Source organism: Chiloscyllium punctatum, chromosome 44 (assembly GCF_047496795.1).
Source record: "Chiloscyllium punctatum isolate Juve2018m chromosome 44, sChiPun1.3, whole genome shotgun sequence".
Lineage (NCBI taxonomy): Eukaryota > Metazoa > Chordata > Chondrichthyes > Orectolobiformes > Hemiscylliidae > Chiloscyllium > Chiloscyllium punctatum.
The window spans coordinates 7797758-7819027 of NC_092782.1; the positions used below are offsets into that span (position 1 = coordinate 7797758).

The 21270-nt window shown below is 42.3% G+C and overlaps 1 protein-coding gene across 5 annotated transcripts in view; it reads left to right on the plus strand.

The window, feature by feature from the left end:
• Window positions 1-21270, plus strand: part of LOC140466695 (non-muscle caldesmon-like) — a 212816-nt gene that overhangs the window by 154193 nt on the left and 37353 nt on the right. For all 5 annotated transcript variants that reach the window (XR_011955261.1, XM_072562164.1, XM_072562166.1 and 2 more), the window contains 3 exons: window positions 5042-5486; window positions 11091-11221; window positions 15147-15402. Coding sequence is in view for 4 of the 5 variants with exons in the window: in XM_072562164.1 (XP_072418265.1) it covers window positions 5042-5486; window positions 11091-11221; window positions 15147-15402 (832 nt within the window). In the remaining variant the exon portion in view is untranslated. The remainder of the gene's footprint in view (window positions 1-5041; window positions 5487-11090; window positions 11222-15146; window positions 15403-21270) is intronic.

Here is a 21270-nt window from a genome sequence, read left to right on the forward strand (position 1 = left end):
ATTCCTAATCATTGTTCCTTCTTCGTAGTGTGGGGTTGATCTGGGGGCAAGAATGCCAATACATTTTACACACACTTTGGTCCTATTTGTTTGTATCACTGTTTATGCTCCACAAGAGCTTCCTTCCACTTTGCTTCATCTTACCTAATCAGCATATTCTTTGATTTCTTGCTTGTTCATGTACGTACCAGCATAGTTCTTAAATGGATCTACAATGTAGGAGTTCATAACAGAACCAAGACATCTGAAATTGAGTCTGATATTTAAAAAAAAGTTAAACTCTCATGCTAAAATGGAAAAGATTTAGGGAAGGGATGGGATTTGGGTAACATCTTAAGTGATGAGTTTAAACTTTTTCCCAGTGTTTTTTTTCAGTCAGTCTTTAATAAACCCTCCACTTTTTCTGTGGCACTCTTTGAATTGTAGCACCCAGGAGTTTAAAATTAACTTTAGGCCACTGGAATGTTGTGTGTGGAAGATTAATAGATATTGGCAGTACATCAGATCTACCCTAGGTTTGGTTCGGATTCCAAGAGTTATAGAGTTCCTCATTTGGGTGCAATCACTAACAAAATGATGTGTTGATATAAGTTTAAAAATGGAATTTTCATTTAATAGCAACATACAGAGCCAAGCCATGTCCTCGCAACACAAAAGGTCCCACTGTTAATGAAAATAAAGGGGAATGAGATCATTTCTACTAGCTTTTCTATATATGGAAGATACATGAAGTCCAAAAACCCAAGTATGAACTTGTTCTTTGGTATTTCTATATGGTTTGTGTCTGCTTACAGAATTGAACTCCATATCCTTATAGGAATGTGAGCACTGCTTCAGAATTGACATTGGTTTCATATTAACTCCCTGAATAGACCCCGACCTGGTAATGACCTGTTCTGACATTCTTAGAAAAAGTAGTCATTTTGATTCATGATGAACCATAAATGGGAATGACTCCACATAACCTCATTAATCCCTGGTTGTTGAGCAGAAACAGTCTGAAAGTTAACTGGACGATATAGATTTTAGTTTGGACAAATTAGCAATGTTTCACTACTGTGCATTGGGGAGAGTTGTCTGGAGTTAAAATAGTTCCTTGTGGAAAATCCATTTTTGGATGGTTTGCATTGAGGTTTAATTCTGCAGTTAAATGAGCTAATCTAACAGTGGTTGGTATTTCTTCCTGAAAAAAAATATGCGCCATCCCATTAAAGATGTTGATGGCATCTCATCTTCAACATGCCATTCATTTTTACTATAGGAAAGTTAAAGTGTTGAATATGAGTGACGGTTTGTCTTCTCTTTATGCCATCCCTTCAAAAGAGTTTTGGAAGTGTTTGTGGACATGAGGTAGCATGGAGGGCCTTTTGGAAAACTGCCTTAAATTCTAGTCTCCCTGCCAAAGGAAAGATGTTAAACTTGAAAAGGTTCAAGAAAGATTTACAAGGATGTTGCTGGGGTTGGAGGCATACAAGGAGAGGCTGAATCAGCTGGGGCTATTTTCCTTGGAACTTCGGAGACTGAGGGATGACTTCCTTGAGATTTATAAAATCATGAGGGGCATGGAAAGAGTGAATAGACAAGGGCTATTTATTCCAAGGCAGGGGAGTCCAAAGTTAGAGGGCATGGGTTTATGCTGAGAGGGGAAAAATTTAAAAAGGACCTTGGGGGCAGTTTTTCATGCAGAGGGTGGTGCATGTATGGAATGAGCTGCCAGAGGAAGTGGTGGAGGCTGGTACAATTGCAACATTTAGAAGGCATCTGGATGATTATAGGAAGGGTTTTGAGGGATATGGGCTAAATGCTGGAAAATGGAACTAAATTAATTTTGGATATCTGGTCAGCATGGACATGTTGGATCGAAGGGTGTGTTTCCATGCGATACAACTCTGTGTGACATAAATAAATGCCATAATTTCTTCCATTACCTCAGAAGTTCTCCCACTACTTTAACTTTGGTAGTGGAGTCAAGGAAATTGTACAAATGGTGGAACACAGTTCTATGTCAGAAGAGAGTGAGAAATCCCCCACCAAAAAAACTGGTGCCCTATGATTTAAAACTCCATAATGCCCAATTTATTGGAATGTTACAGTCCATTGGCACATACTACATAGCCACAGTAAAATTTAAAATGTCTATATTACTCCCAGCAGAATCATGACATGTTTTTAACTTATTCCTAGGTACAAATATAGATAAATGTATATACAGATTTCAGTTTCATAATGAAGAATTATTCAACCCTCCATCAATTATATGACTGGCATTTGTTATGATTATATTGTTCTCCAATCTCTGCACTGGTAACTTTGAAAAGGACACTAAAGTTGACCAAGTAAGCATGGCTCATCAAATCATTACACAGAATGTGTAACGTGGAAACCAGATTTTGATGTCAGAGATGAGGTTTTTCCCTTAAAAATGTGAAACAGGACCTGGGTCAGTTTTTGTGTCAAAACCCCAGCTCCAGTGGAAAATTGACAAAGTTTTGGATTTTCTTCAGGATGACCCTCAATTTATGTGGGATCGATTGCTATCCGATTACAGCTGATTTGAGGAGGATTGGCAGTGGGTGTCAGGCATCACTGAGGCTGCTGGACATCCCAAGGGAGAGGGGTTGTGCTAAAACCTAGCTGCCACTGCGGCCTACTATGAAGTGAGCTGTTACAGGAGAGCTATAGGATGGGCGGGAATGAATGGAGGGTGAAGGGAGGTATTCTTCCTGAAAGGAGACAGGAGCAAGGGCATCTCCCTGTTCTGTGTCATTCTCCTCTCTGTCCAATTCCATCTCAAGTCTTACCTCCTGCTCCTCCCTGATGAGCTGTCCCATTCTAGAGCCTTGAAGGTCCACATCTCTCTGGAGGCCCGTGTTATGGAGCGTGCAACAGATCACAAATGACATTGACCAGCCACCTAAAGCATCATAGTCTCCTTTGACACTGGTCAGTGTTCTCCATGTTTCTGCACCACCACCTGTACCCTGACTATAGGAGCTAGTGTTGCCTTCTCCATGGCGCCATCCCCCTCCCCCCCCCCCCCAACACCTCCCCGACCACTGTTTTCCTGATGCCCACTGCTCTTCCCTTCCTGTTCAGGTTTCTCTTGCTCATCTCTAGTAGCTTTGGTTTCTTGACCTGGTGCCTGCTGTTCCGATGACCCTACAATGCCGGGGCGGGGGGGGTGCAATGACCATCTGAAATGCTAATGATCACAATGGTGCCTTCTCCACAACTCATGGTGGGCTTGCCACAACTTTACCTCAAAAGTCCTCAAACTATAAAAAAAAATTTCAGTGACCTTTTTAAACTTTCCTAGCCTTCATTTGCCCCAGACCTGGTCCTTGGCTTTATGCAGCTGGTCTGTCAGAGATGGCTGCCAAATGCTGGCCCTCACCAGGTTTGTTGGGTAAGTCACAGGAGGCGTACTTTTAATGATCCCAGTATTAATTGGCTTTATAATAGACAAGGGCCTAACATGAGGACTGTGCTCTCCTCCCCCACAGGAAAAGCAATGAGGCAGAACTGAAATTTAAGACCTCTGGTAGCGTGACCTTGTGGACATGTTTTTATTTTAGTTGCCTGCCTCCATTCCTGTTCAGTCAGATTCAGGAAAGTCTGGGCCCAAATCTGTACCACCATGCCTACTCTACATGTGTCTCCTCACATCTTTAGTTCATGTCACCCTCTCAGTATGTCCTTCTGTTCCTTTCCTATTCATGTCCTATCCTGCTTCCAAATAAATAGCACCTATGTTACTACACTCAATAACTCCAAGCGAAATCGAGCTATCTATTCTCACCACACTCCAAGTAAAGAAGCTTCACCTGAATCTGTTAGTGACTCTTAAATTTATGGTCCAAGGCTCGGTCCCTTCAAGTGATCATCACTGATGGTCCCTTAAAAAGTTGTTGCATTTAAGAACGATAGTCACTGGTAGACAGAAAGTGGCAGGTTATTGATGTAGAATGCTGTTCTTAGCAGGATCGCTGCAGAGTGGGACTTCTACTCATGGGATTTCATAGCCCATTTCCTGGATTCGGATTCGTTTGTGTGAACAGACTTCTGACATGACGAAAGAGAGAGTTCACCAGTCTAACACCCTAGAATCCTATCAGAAGCAGGAACAGTATCATTTTCTTTGAAGGCCTGAGCTGAAGGTGAGGCCTATTGTATGCAAAGCCCCTGTAGAGGTCACTACTTAGCTCTTCTCCCTCAAAGCCTGTCCAGTTTTGGATCACTGAAGTTTTTGGTAGTATATTTCACCAAATTCACTTAGTTTTATGAAGGAATAAACAACTTTGCAATGACTCCTGTATACTGACATGGAATCAATTATGGAGGACACTTGTTTGAAAAAGCTTTCTAAATGTATTTAATTTGATTCCGACCGTACAATTTTTACATATTGGTGCATGAGCATCAGGTGAATGTGAAATACAGTCAGTGAAAGAGCAATATTCCAACATTAAGTCTGGCCCCATTGAAAATATCAGGAAATATGTTTTAATCAATGAATTGTGGGAGTCACCAGCCCAGTCAACATTCATTACCCATCATAAATGCCCAGAGAGCAGTTAACTGCATTGCTGTGGATCTGGAGACACATGTAGGTCAGACCAGGTAAGGATAGCAGTTCCTTCCCAAAAGGATATTAATGATCCAGATAATTAGTGACATTTCCTTGATTATTATTAGATTCTGAATTATAGATTCATTGTGGGATTTGAACCAGTCCCCCAGAACGTTATGTCAATCTCTAGATTAATAGTCTGGTGATAATACCACTAGGCCATTCCCTGTCCTGATAGTTGGTAACAACTACATTGTATACATCAGAAATGTGGTGTTTGGCCACATCTGGCAGGAATATACAGTTCTAGAATGAATTGTTTGGTCAATTACAATGAGTCAGTTGGACTAAGAAATCAGTTAGCCAAAGGGTATAATTTTTGTGAGGGGGGTACTTTAAAAATAATATTTTAAGTATATGATGTAAATGTGAAATATAAAGATGGTAACAATAAATCCTTTTCTAACATAGTGCTTTGGATGAAGAAACCAAAGTTTCGAGAACTCCAACTCTGATGGATGAAGATAATGATATTGCAGACCGGCTGCAGAAACGAGAAGAACGACGCCAGAAACGTCTCCAAGAGGCCATGGAGCGTCAGCGGGAATTTGACCCCACAGTGAGTGAGGAAAGCCGAGACATTTCAAAGGAAATCCAAAGAAATGAGAGGGAAGTGGAGGAGAACAACCAATGGAACAAATGGCAGCAAGAGCCTGAACCGGAGCCTGAACCCGAACCTGAACCTGAACCCGAACCCGAAGTGGAACCAGAGCCTGAACCTGAACCGGAGCCTGAACCTGAACCGGAGCCTGAACCAGAACCAGAGCCAGAAATGGAACCGGAGCATGAAGAGATGGTGATAGTGAAACAGGAGATTGTAAAAGAAAAGGTTGAAAAGCCATTCCAAATTGAAAAGGTAAAATGAACAATGCTATGAACAACATTCTAACCATCACTTTTCGAATATGTTACCCAAAGCTCAGATGTTCTTATTTCATGATTTTATTGATATTTAAGTTTGAGTGCAGGTCTAGAGATAGGACAGATGTTCCATTCCTGTGCTGATGTGAGTGTTGGGTCACCTGGATGGACCTTATAAAGCACAATCTGATGGTGAAGTCACTGCACCTGTATTATAGCACACCCAGTTTTGCACCCTTTAAACTGATGGGTGGAAAATCCAAATGGCTTGATATCTTGGACCATGAGTAGCTGCAGTTGTGGCGTTATCGCCAAAGGGACCAGGGATCCAGAAAGCTAAGTTTCCAGACAAGGTCCTTGCTGTTAATTGTTATTCTGCAGGTGGGCTCCCAAGATGTATTTTTATCTCTCCCCGCACTACACTCAACCATCCCATGCCCTCCTGGCATTGGGACAGGGAGGCTAACCTCAATCAGTTTTCAATTAGCTAACGACATGCTCTTTAATTTCAAAGTAGTTGTGATTTCAGCATTTTTCCTCTGATTCTAAAATAATATGCAGTCAATTTATTCCCCTGCCTTTGACTGCACACTACAACTTCCTGTTTGTTATTGCCTGCACATACTTCCACTCTCTGCACATTTCCATATTCAGTGCCACACTTTGGGTAGCTTGTGCTACAGATCCGTATACTCTGCAGATTTAGGTTAATGTTAAAGGACTCAGTTTACTTATAACCATTAATGGGCAGCGGTGAGAGGAGATGTTTATCCTGCCCGTCCGGATGGGATTCAAATTGAGCTCCAGGCTGGAAAAGCAGTGTTGGTGCTGTAGGAGCATTCATTACTTTCTGCAATTGTAATTCGTTCTATTTAAAGTTTGCTTTGGGATTTTGCCAGATTTCTCTCAAATCTGCTTCTAACAACTGTAGGGTAAAAATTTACCTTGGACAGTATTGTGAGATGGGGAATAACAAATCGACAACTTGTATTTCCATTTGCTTCTGCCCTGTTAGATGGCAAATGGTCTCCCAATTCACTGTCACCCAAGACACATCTCTACCCCTATACAGGTATTTTGGGGAAATACAGCATAGATTTCACACTAAGTAAGATCAGCCAAGGACATACGGCAGGAAGTGGGACCTTTTATTTACAACCAGATAGCTTGGTATCTTTATCTCCTTGGCCATGAGGAGCTACACTCTGAGTATGCAGTTGGGGCATTATAGTCACAGAGATCTGGGACCAGAAAGCCAAGACTTTAGCCAAGATTCTAGCTGCTAATTGTTGGTCTGTTTTAACCGTGTGTACAAACACTCATTGAGAAGAGGTCAAGAGACAGTCAATACCAGGAAACAGTCAGTCCTTATTCTTCTTGCACCAGACCAGGTCATTGGATTTGAATCCATGTTAGCAAGCTAGGGAGAAAATGCATCTTCATTGATAAGACCGCAGTTATATGTTACCAAATGATCGAGTAGGTATTATAACAATCATGGACTTCATAGGCCCAGTGGCTACCATTTCCAATTGTTCACCAATTTATTTGGCAAGTGTTATGTCAAATCTGCCATCCTGCTCCAAATCCCATAATGATCTTGTTGATCCCTAACTCTGTTTCCATGGCAGTGGCGTGTGTCTGGAGTTAGTGCAGACAGGCAGTATTTTGGGGCTGTGCCAGTTTGGAGCTTCTATCTTCTGTAAGTGATTGGAACTCTGAGTCCCATGTACAAGTATTCTCACGTTCTGGACAGAGGGAGAATGATTCTGAAGATATCAGGAGTTGTTCTTGACAGGAGTGAAAGGAGAGATGTTTAAAGCAATATGGCAAATAGTGGATAGTAGATGGCCTACCTATAGTTTTAATGAAAAGAAAAGTTAATGACATGTTTAAAATAATGGAATGTTAACATGAGGTGGAATATTTTAATTTACACAAACTTACTTTAACTCTGAGACCTATCCTCATTGTTTAGACTGAGCTTAGAACCAAATATTCATCGTTATACCAAAAAACCCCTAAACTGTGGAAACAGGTCCTTTTGCCTAACTCGGCAAAAGTGAGGACTGGAGATTAGAGTCAAGATTAGAGTGGTGCTGGAAATGCACAGCAGGTCAGACAGCATCCGAGGAGCAGGAAGATCGATGTTTTGGGCCAAAAGCCCTTCATCAGGAGTGAGGCTGGAAGCCTTTGGGGGTGGAAAGATAAATGGGAGGGGGTGGGGCTGGGGGAAGGTAGCTGGGAATGCAATAGGTGGATGGAGGAAGGGGTAAAGGTGATAGGTCAGAGAGGAGTGTGGAGCGGATAGGTGGGAAGGAAGATTGACAGGTGGGACAGGTCATGAGGATGGTGCTGAGCTGGAAGTTTGGAACTGGGGTAAGGTGGGGGGAGGGGAAATGAGGGAACTGGTGAAGTCCACATTGATGCCCTGGGGTTGAAGGGTTCTGAGGCGGAAGATGAGGTGTTGATGAACGCCTGCTCCTCGGATGCTGCCTGACCCTTTAGCCCAACTAGTCCACACTGACTCTCCAAAGAGTAGCCCACCCAGACCCATTCCCCTACCCTACCACTCTACATTTACCCCTGACTAATGCACCTAAACTGCACATGCCTGAACACTGTGGGCAATTTAGCATAGCCAATTCACCTAACCTGCACATCTTTGGACTGTGGGAAGAAACGGTGGCTCAGTGGTTAGCACTGCTGCCTCACAGTACCAGGTTCCCAGGTTCAATTTTAGCTTTGGGCAACTGTCTGTGTGGAGTTTGCACATTCTCCCACAGTCCAAAGATGTGTAGGCCAGGTGAATTGGCCATGCTAAATTCCCCATAATGTGAGGTGCATTAGTCAAAGGGAAATGGGTCGGTGTGGACTTGTTGAGCTGAAGGGCTTGTTTTGACACTGTAGGAAATCTAATCTAAACTGGGGGACCCACACAGACACAAGGAAAATGTGCAAACTCCACGCTGATAGTAGCCCAAGGCTGGAATCCAGCCCAGGTCCCTGGCGCTGTGAGGCAGTAGTGCTAACCACTGAGCCACCATGCCTCCCACAAGATGGCAGTTTCCTTCCCTAAAGGACATTAATGAAACAGATGGTTCTGATAATTATATTTACCACACAATCCCAGTTTTCAAAGTTACATAGAATGACATGAACATTACACTGAGAAAACAGAAACTTTGATTAAGCAGGCCTAGCCAGCGTGTATGTTCTATAGAAGTCTTCTCCTACTCTGTCTAGCGTTGTCATTATACCTTTCTATTTCTTTCTCCCTCACATAACAAAGGAATTATTTTATTTCAAAAACGTTAACTAAATTTTCTGGGTCTTTTTATGAATAAACATTACTGTGATGCTTCAGTTGGTCCACTAGGGTCTATTGGTAGCACTGTCACCAAGTCAGAAGGTCATAGGTTCAGTCCCATTCCAGGATTTGAGAGCCTAATCTCTGCTGATACTGCTGCTTGAGGCTGCACTATGAAACCAATGCACACTCACTCTGCCCATAGAGATAGATTCAGGAATCCTGCGACACTGTGTGACAAAGACCAGGGGAGTTCTTCCAATAACCTGGCCAACAGTTCTCCCACATCCAAGAACTATTTGGGGTGGCATGGTGACTCAGTGTTTAGCACTCCTGCCTCACAGCACCAGGGACCCAGGTTCGATTCCAGCCTTGGGCAACTGTCTCTGTGGAGTTTACACATTCTCCCCGTGTCTGCGTGGGTTTCCTCCAGGTGCTCCGGTTTCCTCCCGCAGTCCAAAGATGTGCAGGTCAGGTGAATTGGCCATGCTAAATTGCCCATAGTGTTAGGTGCATTAGTCAGAGGGAAATGGGTCTGGGTGGGTTACTCTTCGGAGGGTCGATGTGGACTGGTTGGGCCAAAGGGCCTGTTTCCACACTGTAGAGAATCTAATCTAATATTTCGAAGCTTATAGAGCTGTGTGCTGCCTGAGGCAGCTAAACAACCATGACTACAAGAACATGGCCATGAATCATTTAATATTGTAAAGATGGGATCTGGGTTAATATATATGCACATCATTTCTTTTTAAGTCTTTTTCCCTTTCCCTACAGGCCTTTCTACAGGTATTACTTTTGCGAAAGGGAATTGTTGAGATTCCTGGCAGTGGAGAGGGTCAGAGAGAATAGTAGAGCATAACATTAGCGCCTCTGCAGCAGAAATATTAGGTTCCAGTGAAAATATGCTCATAATTGCAAGAAAATAATTTAAAAATACTTAATTATGGACTTTGGCAACCTTGCAAGAAACTAATCAACTGATGACAACTAAGAACGTACTCGCGAAGTTATATATTTAGGTCTTCCATTTTTTCTCTTCTACTTTCCATGTAGTTGAATATTTTTAAGTAGCACATTTAAAATGTGAATTCATAACGCAATTTCACCTTTGATTTTGCTAAATTCTCGCAATATTATTTGTCTCTGAACTGAAACAAAATGAACAGACTGTTCCATCAATGTATGAGAATGCTTCAGTTCCACTCAAACCAAAGACTAAATATCATTCATTTATTTCACTCTGGAATGCTGTCTACTCTAGTCCAGGAATATCAATAGGAGCTATTAGGAAAGACTACTTTAGTTCAATTATTGACCTGGGTCAAAATACTTTCAATCCAGAAGTAAATTACTACTCTGGAGATCATGCTGTGTATTCAATTAATATTTTAAAGAAAGACTTGATTATAATGGAACAAGAGTGCTAACCATCACCTAGACTATTAGATTTTTTTTTTCTGAATTTATTCCTGATGAAAGCTGTGCTTTGACATATGCTATAGAATGAGCACAGATTAGTCAGGACTCTGGAAAGGGTTGAAGGTAAAACCAATGATTTGCCTACAGCACTAATAAGAATTGTAAAAATATGCGCAGAGTGTATCAGTGTACCAGAAAGCACCAACACCCATTGTTCTACAGTCTTTTAATAAGCTGAATATTTAGAGGGCCTTATCGAGGGATATAATCATATCACTACAATATGAGATTAATATTAGGAGAGTGAAGAGTGCAGCCAACATACTTGAATTAAATGGCTACCTCAGAGTCACAGGTGAGCTCACAACAGACATGTGCAGTGTTGCAATCCCTGTGCAGTTAATTTTTAATTTTATGAAAGGACCTACATAGTATCAAATATCATAGTAACAAAGACAAAGAGCTCTTGTGAATTGGATAGCTGACCTGTTGTCGGTACCTCAGTCACTTTGCACAGGTACGGAAGCAGGAGTATAAAAGAATTGTGACAGGTTTCTAGGAGCACAGTAGATATCATCTGTATAAAGTTATCTGTTTGCTAATACGGGTGTTTGTTTATCCTGAAGGAGTACTTCCCTCCAAGACTGTAACGAATATCCTTCTCATATATTCTTGAAAACGTAGCTGCTTGATAATTGACACTGTGCTGCCATTGCCACTTGGAAGTCACCAAAATAAACTGTCCCCTTGCGATGCTTTTGGTATCATCATCTGGACATTGCTCGGTAGCACTGAATTCAGCTAGTCATAATGCAGCATATTAGTGAAGACTTGACCTTTTGTCTTTGTTTTTAAAAACAACCATTGCAGAAAAGTGAGATTTGGAAGGAAGAAATAGTTGAGCGCACAGAGAAGAAAATATCCAAATCAGGCCCAGAGAACGGGGAGGCTCTTCATGAGGAGATCACACAGAAGCATAAGAAAATGGATAGAACAACGAGGTAAGTGCAGCCAGATTATGTCCCTTTAACCTTAACTTGTCACTGAGATGTTGGTTGATACAGTCGGAAATAATGTGATGATTGATTCCAGTGACTATCCCTTTAATTTTCTTTTATAGATTCAACAAATAACTGCATCTGTGTAAACATGAAATAAATAGCTTAGTGTAATATTGCCAGACTGGTGTGAAGTCATAGCACAATTAGGGTAGGAGAAGTCAGCTTTGGAAAATGTAATTTCCTGCTGATTACACACGTCAATTTAATTCTTATTGAATACTTCGATATGTCAAAGTCCCCAAATTGGCTCCGTGGTAACAAATAATGCCAATGTTATTTATACTGCTGTGGTTTTGGCAGAATTTGCAGAATTCATTGCAGAGATGGATAACTTAGAAAAATTGCTATTTTAGTGAGCAGTCATAGACACTGCAGCTTGTCGTCATAGTGTTTTTGACTGGAGCGGTGCTCTGGTTATCAAGACCTGCTGCTCCCAGAGTTGTTGCAAAAATTAAAGATTTTTTAAATAGTGCAAAAAGTTCCCCAGTTGACCCTGATTTTCAGACATAGGTTGACAGAAAGAACAGACTATAGGAAGGGCATGAGGTGTCAGAGTAACCAATGACGTTACCACTTCTGCTCCCAAAGGATGGATTTTGAACCCAATCATTGCACCTCGTTAATGCTCAAGGAGTGAAACCATTGAACATAACAGACTATTTAGATGCTAAACAGACTGGGAGACAACCGCATGAATTGTGAAAAATTAAAGGTTTATGAAATAAAGAAAGTATTTACACAACATTGTTAGTTATCACTGTGTCCTTAGTACAATTTTCTCTTCCCCTAATTGAATTCTTTGAGGATGTGACAAAACACGTTGCTGAAGGTAGAGCAGTGGATGTGGTGTATGTGGATTTTAGCAAGGCATTTGATAAGGTTCCCCATGGTAGATTCATTCGAAGAGTAAGGAGGCATGAGATAGAGGGAAACCTGTCTGTCTGGATACATAGAAGACAGAGGGTGGTGGTAGATGGAAAAGATTTAGCCTGGAGCTCGGTGACCAGTGGTGTTCCGCAGGGATCTGTTCTGGGACCTCTGCTCTTTGTGATTTTTATAAATGACTTTGATGAGGAAGTGGAAGGGTGGGTTAGTAAGTTTGCCGATGACACCAAGGTTGGTGGTTGCGGATACTGTGGAGGGTCATTGTATATTGCAATGAGACATTGCCAGAACGCAGAACTGGGCGGGTAAGTGGCAGATGGAGTTCAACCTGGAAAAGTGTGAAGTGACTTATTTTGGAAGGTCAAAGTTGAATGCAGAATACAGAGTTAAAGGCAGGATTCTTGGCAGTGTGAAGGAACAGAGGGATCTTGGAGTCCATGTCCATAGATCCCTCAAAGTTGCCACCCAAGTTGATAAGGGTGTAAGGCGTTTGGTGTGTTGGCTTTCATTAGCAGGGGATTGAGTTTTAGAGCTGGTGGTTATGCTGCAGCTCTATAAAGCCCTGGTTAGGCCACACGTGGAATATTGTATTCAGTTCTGGTCATCTTATTATAGGAAAGATGTGGAAGCTTTAGAGAGAGTGCAGAGGAGATTTCCCAGGATGCTGCCTGGACTGGAGGGCATGTCTCATGAAGAAATGGTGAGGGAGCTGGGGCTTTTCTCATTGGAGTGAAGAGGGTGAGAAGTGACTTGATTGAGATGTACAAGATGTTGAGAGGCATAGATAATGGATAGCCAGAAACCTCTTCCCATGGTGGAAATATCTATCACAAGGGGGCACAATTTGAAGGTGATTGGAGTGATTGGAGGAAGGCTATGGGGAGATGTCAGAGTTAGATTCTTTGCACAGAGAGTGGTGGGTGCTTGGAATGTCACTGATGGTAGTAGAGTCAAATACATTAGGGACGTTTAAGTGACTATTGGATAGGCACATGGAAGTTAGTACAATGAAGGGTATGTAGGTTAGTCTGATCTTAGAATAGCATAAAAGGGCAGCACAACATCAAGGTCCGAAGGACCTGTACTGTGCTGCACAGTTCTATGTTCTAAAACAATTACTTGGATCATCTGCTGTGGTTCCATGGTAAGACTCAGTCTCTGATTCAGATTGCGGGCCCAGGTCCTCCCCCGGAGACATGGAGTACAGTGCTCTGAGGGTCTACTGCATGACCAGGATGTTGCTTCTCAGATAAGATGCTAGCTCCCTGTCTGATGAAAAGAAAAAAGTCACATGGCACTTTTTGATGAAGAGGAGTGATGATTCCTGCCCCCTCCCCTGCACAATGTCCTGGCCTTTGTTTGAATAAATATTAGTGAAACAGAAAGTCTGAACTTTTATCTAACACAGAACCTTGCTGTGAGCAAGCTTCCAAGCTATTGTTAAAAACATTCTTCACTGGCTGTAAAGGCGCCATGCAAATGCAGGTTTCTTCTTTCCATCAAAGATGGGCTGGACTAGATTGACACTGTTATATTTTCACTTGAATATTTACACCAAAGCAGTTTTGTTGAACTGCATGGTAAATACTGATATTACACTCTGTAAGTAGCACCTTGGGTGGCACGGTGGCTCAGTGGTTGGCACTGCTGCCTCACAACGCCAGGGACCTGGGTTCAATTCCAGCCTTGGGTGACTGTATGGAGTTTGTACATTCTCCCCTGTTTGTGTGAGTTTCCTCCCACAATCCAAAGATGTGCAGATTAGGTGAATTGGCCGTGCTAAATTGCCCATAGTGTTAGTCAGGGGTAAATGTAGAGTAATAGGGTAGGGGAAAGGTTTTGGGTGGGTTACTCTCCAGAGGGTCAGTGTGATCTGAAGGGCCTGTTTCCACATGTAAGGATTCTACGATTCTAAACCTGAATGGATCCTGGTTCAGTGTTTGGAAGGCAACATTGTAATTCCTGTATTTCCTTTAGAAAAGGTTCCCCAGCCAGAATGTACATTTATTGACAAAATTTTCTTTTTGACAGAAATATAAATCAGGAAAATGAACAAAGTAAATGTTTTTTTTCATTAATTAACCATTTTGTTTTCCTTTGGAGTGAAAATCCAAACTGTGGATCCAAAACATGAAAATTATGATGTAGACTTTTTCAAACTAAAATTGTTGATAAGGTTGTTATGAAGGTGGAAGACCCTCTCTCTACCCTTCACTCTACCCTTTCACAGCCCATCCTACCATCAGGCTCATCGTTGTATGCCTTCCAGTATTTGAGTTATTCTGGCAATTTTAATAGGCCAAACCTTGACTGAGCACAAGTGCCAAGAGATTAAATCACTGCACTACTTAATATTGAGTCCGTCTGTCTTAGATTTGAATGTTTTTGCTATATCAAATTGAATTGGCAAAATGGAAGCACAGTTTATGAACTGAATCTGCCATACAAGATAGGTTTTGTATTCAAAGCATTTTGAAAACTTCCAGGTTGTGTGGAAGACGATATGTATTTGTTAAAATTCTGTTGTTTATTGGGTGGCATGGTGGCTCAGTGGTTAGCACTACTGCCTCACAGCACCAGGGACTTGGGTTCGATTCCAGTCTCAGGCAACTGTCCCCCCTTGTCTGCATGTGGGTTTCCTCCGGGTGATCTGGTTTCCTCCAACAGTCCCAACGACGTGCAGGTTAGGTGGATTGGCCATGGTAAATTACCCATAGTGTTCAGGGATGTGTAGGTTAGGTGCAGTAGTCAGGGATAAATGTGGATCAATAGAGTAGGGGGATGGGTCTGGGTGGGATACTATTCGGTGGGTCGGTGTGGACTTGTAGGGCTGAAGGGCCTGTTTCCGCACTGTAGGGGTTCTCTGAAAATGGCTGCAGGAAGAAGGTTTCATTAAAAGAGCGGTGATGTTGCCAACAGACTCTGCAAAGGGTTGCCTCATAACATTGTGCCTTTTTCCTTTTGGTGGGGGGGAGTGTAGCCACTCCGAGTCCAAACCGAGCCAGGAAGCAGAGGATGCAGCCGCCAAGCAGGAGGCGGAGAGGAAGCTGGAAGAGCTGAAACGGCGTCAGGACGAGAAGGAGAGTGAAGAGTTTGAAAAGATGAAGCAGAAACAGCAGGATGCTGTGGTGGAGCTGGAGGAGTTGAAGAAGAAACGAGAAGGGCGCAGGAAGGTACGAGAAGAGGAAGAGCAAAAGCGGCAGCAGGATGAGGCCGAGAGAAAAGCAAAGGAAGAGGTAATGTTCAAAGGCAAAGATATGCTAATGAGCTGGGAACAGGGTTGCCTCTAAGTTGCATGTAAACGTGACAGTGCAGCTGTCTAGAACATACTGTACGTTGAAGCAAATAGGCTGCTCATGGCGGGGGGTTGGGAGTGCAGAACTAACCATCTAAACCTCCAACTATCAAAAGTGTTAGCGGCTAGGCGAAATGAGAAAGAAATGTAATTGTCATTGAAGAAGTTGGGAAAGCACATTTTCTCAAATAATCTTAATTGTTTGAATACCTCAACCATCCGGCATGGTGGCTCAGTGGTTAGCACTACTACTTCACAGCACCAGGGACCTGGGTTCGATTCCAGCCTCGGGCGACTGTCTGTGTGGAGTTTGCATGTTCTGCTCGTGTCTGCTTGGGTTTCTTCCAGATGCTCCGGTTTTCTCCCACAATTCAAAAGATGTGCAGTGTGAATTTGTTGGACCGAAGGGCCTGTTTCCCCACTGTAGGGATTCTATGATTCTGTGATTGAATCAATTCATCCATTAAGGCCTACCCAAGGCTATGGGCCAAATGGGATTAGAATAGTTAGTTGCTTTCAACCAGCAATGATGCAATGGGCCGAAGGTACTTGATAATAACACCATTAGAAATAGGAACTGGAGTAGGCCATTCTGACCCCCATCGAGCCTGCTCTACCGTTCAGTAGGATCATGGCTGATTCGACATTCTTCATATCCACTTCCGTGTGTCTTTCCCATGACCCTTGATTCCCTGACTGATCAGGATCTATCCATCTCAGCATTAAATATACACAAGGACTCTGCTCCTAGAGCTGTCTGTGGCAAGGAGTTCCAAAGACTCATAATCCTCTGAGTGAAGAAATTCCTCCTCATTTCAGGCTCAAATTGCTCTCCCTTTATCTTGAGACTGCACCTTATGGTTCTTCTACCCTGCAAATCTCCTTAAGAATCCTGTATGTTTCAATGAGATCACCTCTCATTGTTCTAAACTCCAGTGAGTAGAGTTCCAGTCTACATAATCTTTGCTCATAAGACAATCTCTTCATTACTGGGGTGATGCTAGTGAACCCGCTGACCTGTCTCCAGTGAAATGATACCTTTCCTTAAATAAGGGGACCAAAACTGCATACCAGAAAGAGTCATAGAGTCATAGAGATGGACAGCATGGAAACAGCCCCTTCAGTCCAACACGTCCATGCCGACCAGATATCCCAACCCAATCTAGTCTCACCTGCTAGCACCTGGCCCATATCCCTCTAAACCCTTCCTATTCATATACCCATCCAAATGCCTCTTAAATGTTGCAATTGTACCAGCCTCCACCACACCCTCTGGCAGCTCATTCCATACACGTACCATCCTCTGCATGAAAAAGTTGCCCCTTAGGTCTCTTTTATATCTTTCCCCTCTCACCCTAAACCTATGCCCTCTAGTTCTGGACTCCCCAACCCCAGGGAAAAGACTTTGCCTATTTATCCTTTCCATGCTCCTCATAATTTTGTAAACTTCTATAAGGTCACTCCTCAGCCTCCGACACTCCAGGGAAAACAGCCCCAGCCTGTTCAGCCTCTCCCTGTAGCTCAGATCCTCCAACCCTGGCAACATCCTTGTAAATCTTTTCTGAACCCTTTCAAATTTCACAACATCTTTCCGATAGGAAGGAGACCCGAATTGCAGGCAATATTCCAACAGTGGCCTAACCAATGTCCTGTACAGCCGCAACATGACATCCAAACTCCTGTACTCAATACTCTGACCAATAAAGGAAAGCATACCAAACTCCTTCTTCACTATCCTATCTACCTGCGACTCCACTTTCAAGGAGCTATGAACCTGCATTCAAATGTCTCTTTGTTCAGCAACACTCCCTAGGACCTTACCATTAAGTGTATAAGTCCTGCTAAGGTTTGCTTTCCCAAAATGCAGCACTTCGCATTTATCCGAATTAAACTCCATCTGCCACTTCTCAGCCCATTAGCCCATCTGGTCAAGATCCTGTTGTTATCTGAGGTAACCCTCTTCACTGTCCACTACACCTCCAATTTTGGCGTAATCTGCAAACTTACTAACTGTACCTCTTATGCTCACATCCAAATCATTTATGTAAATGATAAAAAGTAGAGGGCCCAGCACCAATTCTTGTGGGACTCCACTGGTCACAGGCCTCCAGTCTGAAAAACAACCCTCCACCACCACCCTCTGTCTTCTACCTTTGAGCCAGTTCTGTATCCAAATGGCTAGTTCTCCCTGTATTCCATGAGATCTAACCTTGCTAATCAGTCACCCATGGGGAACCTTGTCGAACGCCTTACTGAAGTCCATATAGATCACATCTACTGCTCTGCCCACATCAATCCTCTTTGTTACTTCATCAAAAAACTCAATCAAGTTTGTGAGACATGATTTCCCATGCACAAAGCCGTGTTGACTATCCTGAATCAGTCCTTGCCTTTCGAAATACATGTACTTCTTGTCCCTCAGGATTCCCTTGCCCTCCACCGAGGTCAGGCTCACTGGTCTATAGTTCCCTGGCTGGTCCTTACCAGCCTTCTTAAACAGTGGCACCATGTTTGCCAACCTCCAGTCTTCCGGCACCTCACCTGTGACTATCGATGATACAAATATCTCAGCAAGAGGCCCAGCAATCACTTCTGTAGCTTCCCACAGAGTTCTCTGGTACACCTGATTAGGTCCCGGGGATTTATCCACCTTCAACCGTTTCAAGACATCCAGCACTTCCTCCTCTGTAATCTGGACATTTTGCAAGATGTCACAATCCTTTTCCCTACAGTCTATATCTTCCATATTCTTTTCCACAGTAAATACTGATGCAAAATATTCATTTAGTATCTCCCCCGTTTTCTGTGGCTCCACACAAAGGCCATCTTGCTGATCTTTGAGGGCCCTATTCTCTCCCTAGTTACCCTTTTGTCCTTAATATATTTGTAAAACCCCTTTGGATTCTCCTTAATTCTATTTGCCAAAGCTATCTCATATCCCTGTTTTGCCCTCCTGATTTCCCTCTTAAGTATACTTCTTTCTTTATACTCTTCTAAGGATTCACTCGATCTATCCTGTCTATACCTGACATATGCTTCCTTCTTTTTCTTAACCAAACCCTCAATTTCTTTAGTCATCCAGCAATCCCAATAGTTACCAGCCTTCCCTTTCACCCTGACAGGAATATACTTTCTCTGGATTCTTGTTATCTCATTTCTGAAGGCTTCCCATTTTCCAGCCGTCCCTTTACCTGCGAACACCTGCCTCCAATCAGCTTTTGAAAGTTCTTGCCTCATACTGTCAAAATTGGCCTTTCTCCAATTTAGAACTTCAACTTTTAGATCTGGTCTATCCTTTTCCATCACTATTTTAAAACGAATAGAATTATGGTCACTGGCCCCAAAGTGGTCTCACCAGCACCTTTGGTACAGTTGCAGTAAAACCTCGCTACTCTGACACTCCAACCCCCTCGAAATAAAGGCCAACATTCCATTAGCCTTCCTGTTGCCCCCCACTGTGTGCTAGCTTTCTGTGTTTTGTACACCCTTAACTTTCAGGTCAATGTGTGTTAAAGCTTTCTGCAGCTTTTCTCCTTCTCAGTAATGCTCTGTTCTTTTGTTCTCCCTTCCAAAATGAACAGCTTCACATTTCCCACATTACATTCCATTTAAAACATTTTGCCCACTTACTTAACCGATCAGTATCTCTCTGCAAATTGTTTCTGTGCTGTAAATCTTCATGACTGAATAAAGCACATTATCCTTCTTCTCCAACATGTCTCAGTTCACTCCTTCCCATTGTTCTCATTCACAATCTCCAAATATCTTCTATTCTCACACTCCCCACACATTTCAAATGACCCCTTTCCACATACTCCTTGCTGCCTTTTCTCATGTGACCCACTCTTTCTTTACACTTAACCATTCCAGCTCTGTTCCTGCTCGATACACTTTGCTGCTGTGCTCAATGGTTGCTCATTCCCTCCTCTCACTGTCATCCCTTTTCACTGCTCCTTGCACATTAACTTAATTTTACAGGGAGTCTCAACGTAATTGAAGGAGACAGAAAAGCATGAAGTAACTGAAGGTCTCAAACCCAGTGGGCATAAGCCATTGAGGCCTTCAGTCCGGAATGAAGTTAACAATTTGATTTAGTCCAAATGAGCACCTGATGATTTCTGAGTGGCAGGTTTACAAAGCGCATTGGACTATTGATCATAAAGCTAAAGCCTGGCAAAGAAATAGTATGGCAGTGTGAGACAATCCAGCCTACAAACAATGGCTTCATTTAGGCTCTCTAGGTTAGTAGAACATGGACAGGCAACAAGATTGAGTGATTTGTTGCACTGTTTTGTGAGAAGAATAAGTTGTGAAGGTTGTTTGTGATTGAACACCGGAATTATAAGCTGCGTGCATTTTGACAAAGCCTTTTGCGATTCATCTAACTTCCTGAGAGTGGGAGCTCCTTCCTCAGGAAAGTAGAGTTATTAGCCCAGTTGGAGAGGTGTACTGGGATGTGGGGTGTTGAAATATGTCAGAAGACTGAGAATAGGACATAGGAGGAGACCAGACACTTGTCAAGAGGGAAGCGAACTGGGGCATGATGGATAAGGTATAATGTGATCTGTTAGAAGGGAACATGTGCAGGAGCCAGTGAGAAGAAGAGGTGATTGGGACCAATGGGATCAGTGAAAGGAATGGAAAGTGGGACCAGTTGGAAGAGAGTAGTTTCCCATTAAGATGTGCATAATGCTGTAATATGGAAGTTGTTGTATGATGAAGCAAAAAGATCACTCAAAGCTTTGACATTTCAGTGACTTTATACGTTTGCGATGTCATGAGTTTGTAGTTCATCCAGTAGAAAGCAAAATTAGAGAAAGGCAATTGGAAGGAGGCCAATGCGTAAAATACAGAGAGTTTTTTATGATCCCAGTTGATGTTGTTATCAGACAAATCAGCTCTCAGGGTGAAATCTACTTTGATAATCTTTTTTTATTTAATGTAGTGGTCTTTCACTGAATCGCAAATATGCAATAAAACAGAAGTTTACTACACTGAAAATAAAATAGAATAAACCAGGCTATTTATGTATGACACGATCTGAAGGATTTTGAAACACACTGTGAAAGTGCAGTCCCGTTTATCTCAATACCATCACTTCACTGTACTTAAACAAAGTGTTTGCTTTTCTATCATATCTATCGTTTTAACTGTTTCTTTCATTTTCAGTCTTGAGAATTTGGCAGCCTCTTCCTTGATTAGTCAAACAACTATACTTAAATTTTCTCAATTTCAAATGGCCCCATCTAACCAAACACTTCTGGTCTGGAATGTTCAAGCTATAATTATTACACTGAAGTTATCTATTTCCTAACAATACTAAGCTCTCTTTTTCATCAGGCAAATCTGTTTCACACATCTAACTTCCACTGTGCCTTCTACAAACTGAACCCAAATGTTTCCAAGCAAGAAAGATATTCCAAGGCATTCAACCTGAAAGCAGTTTAATACTCTTCAGTGTTTATTCTGTCAATTCGTGAAATTCTTCCAATGCAAACAATTTTCCATTATCAACCAATGGACTGCCTTTCTCATATTAGTTTTCTATGAAATACTGACAAGCTAATCATGAAAACCTCCTACAAGTAGATCAAAGTCCACATGCCACTGGTTCGAAATCCAAACCCTAACAATAATGATACTAATGTGTACATATAATCTCAGACATTACATCACATAGTTGCTCCCTTCACACTCTTACTCTCTCATGTTCCATTCTAAGTCCCTGTCACTATTTGCTTTCTCCTATCCTCACATAATTCATGTTACTTCTTATAGAGTCATACAGCACCGAAATAGACCCTTTGGT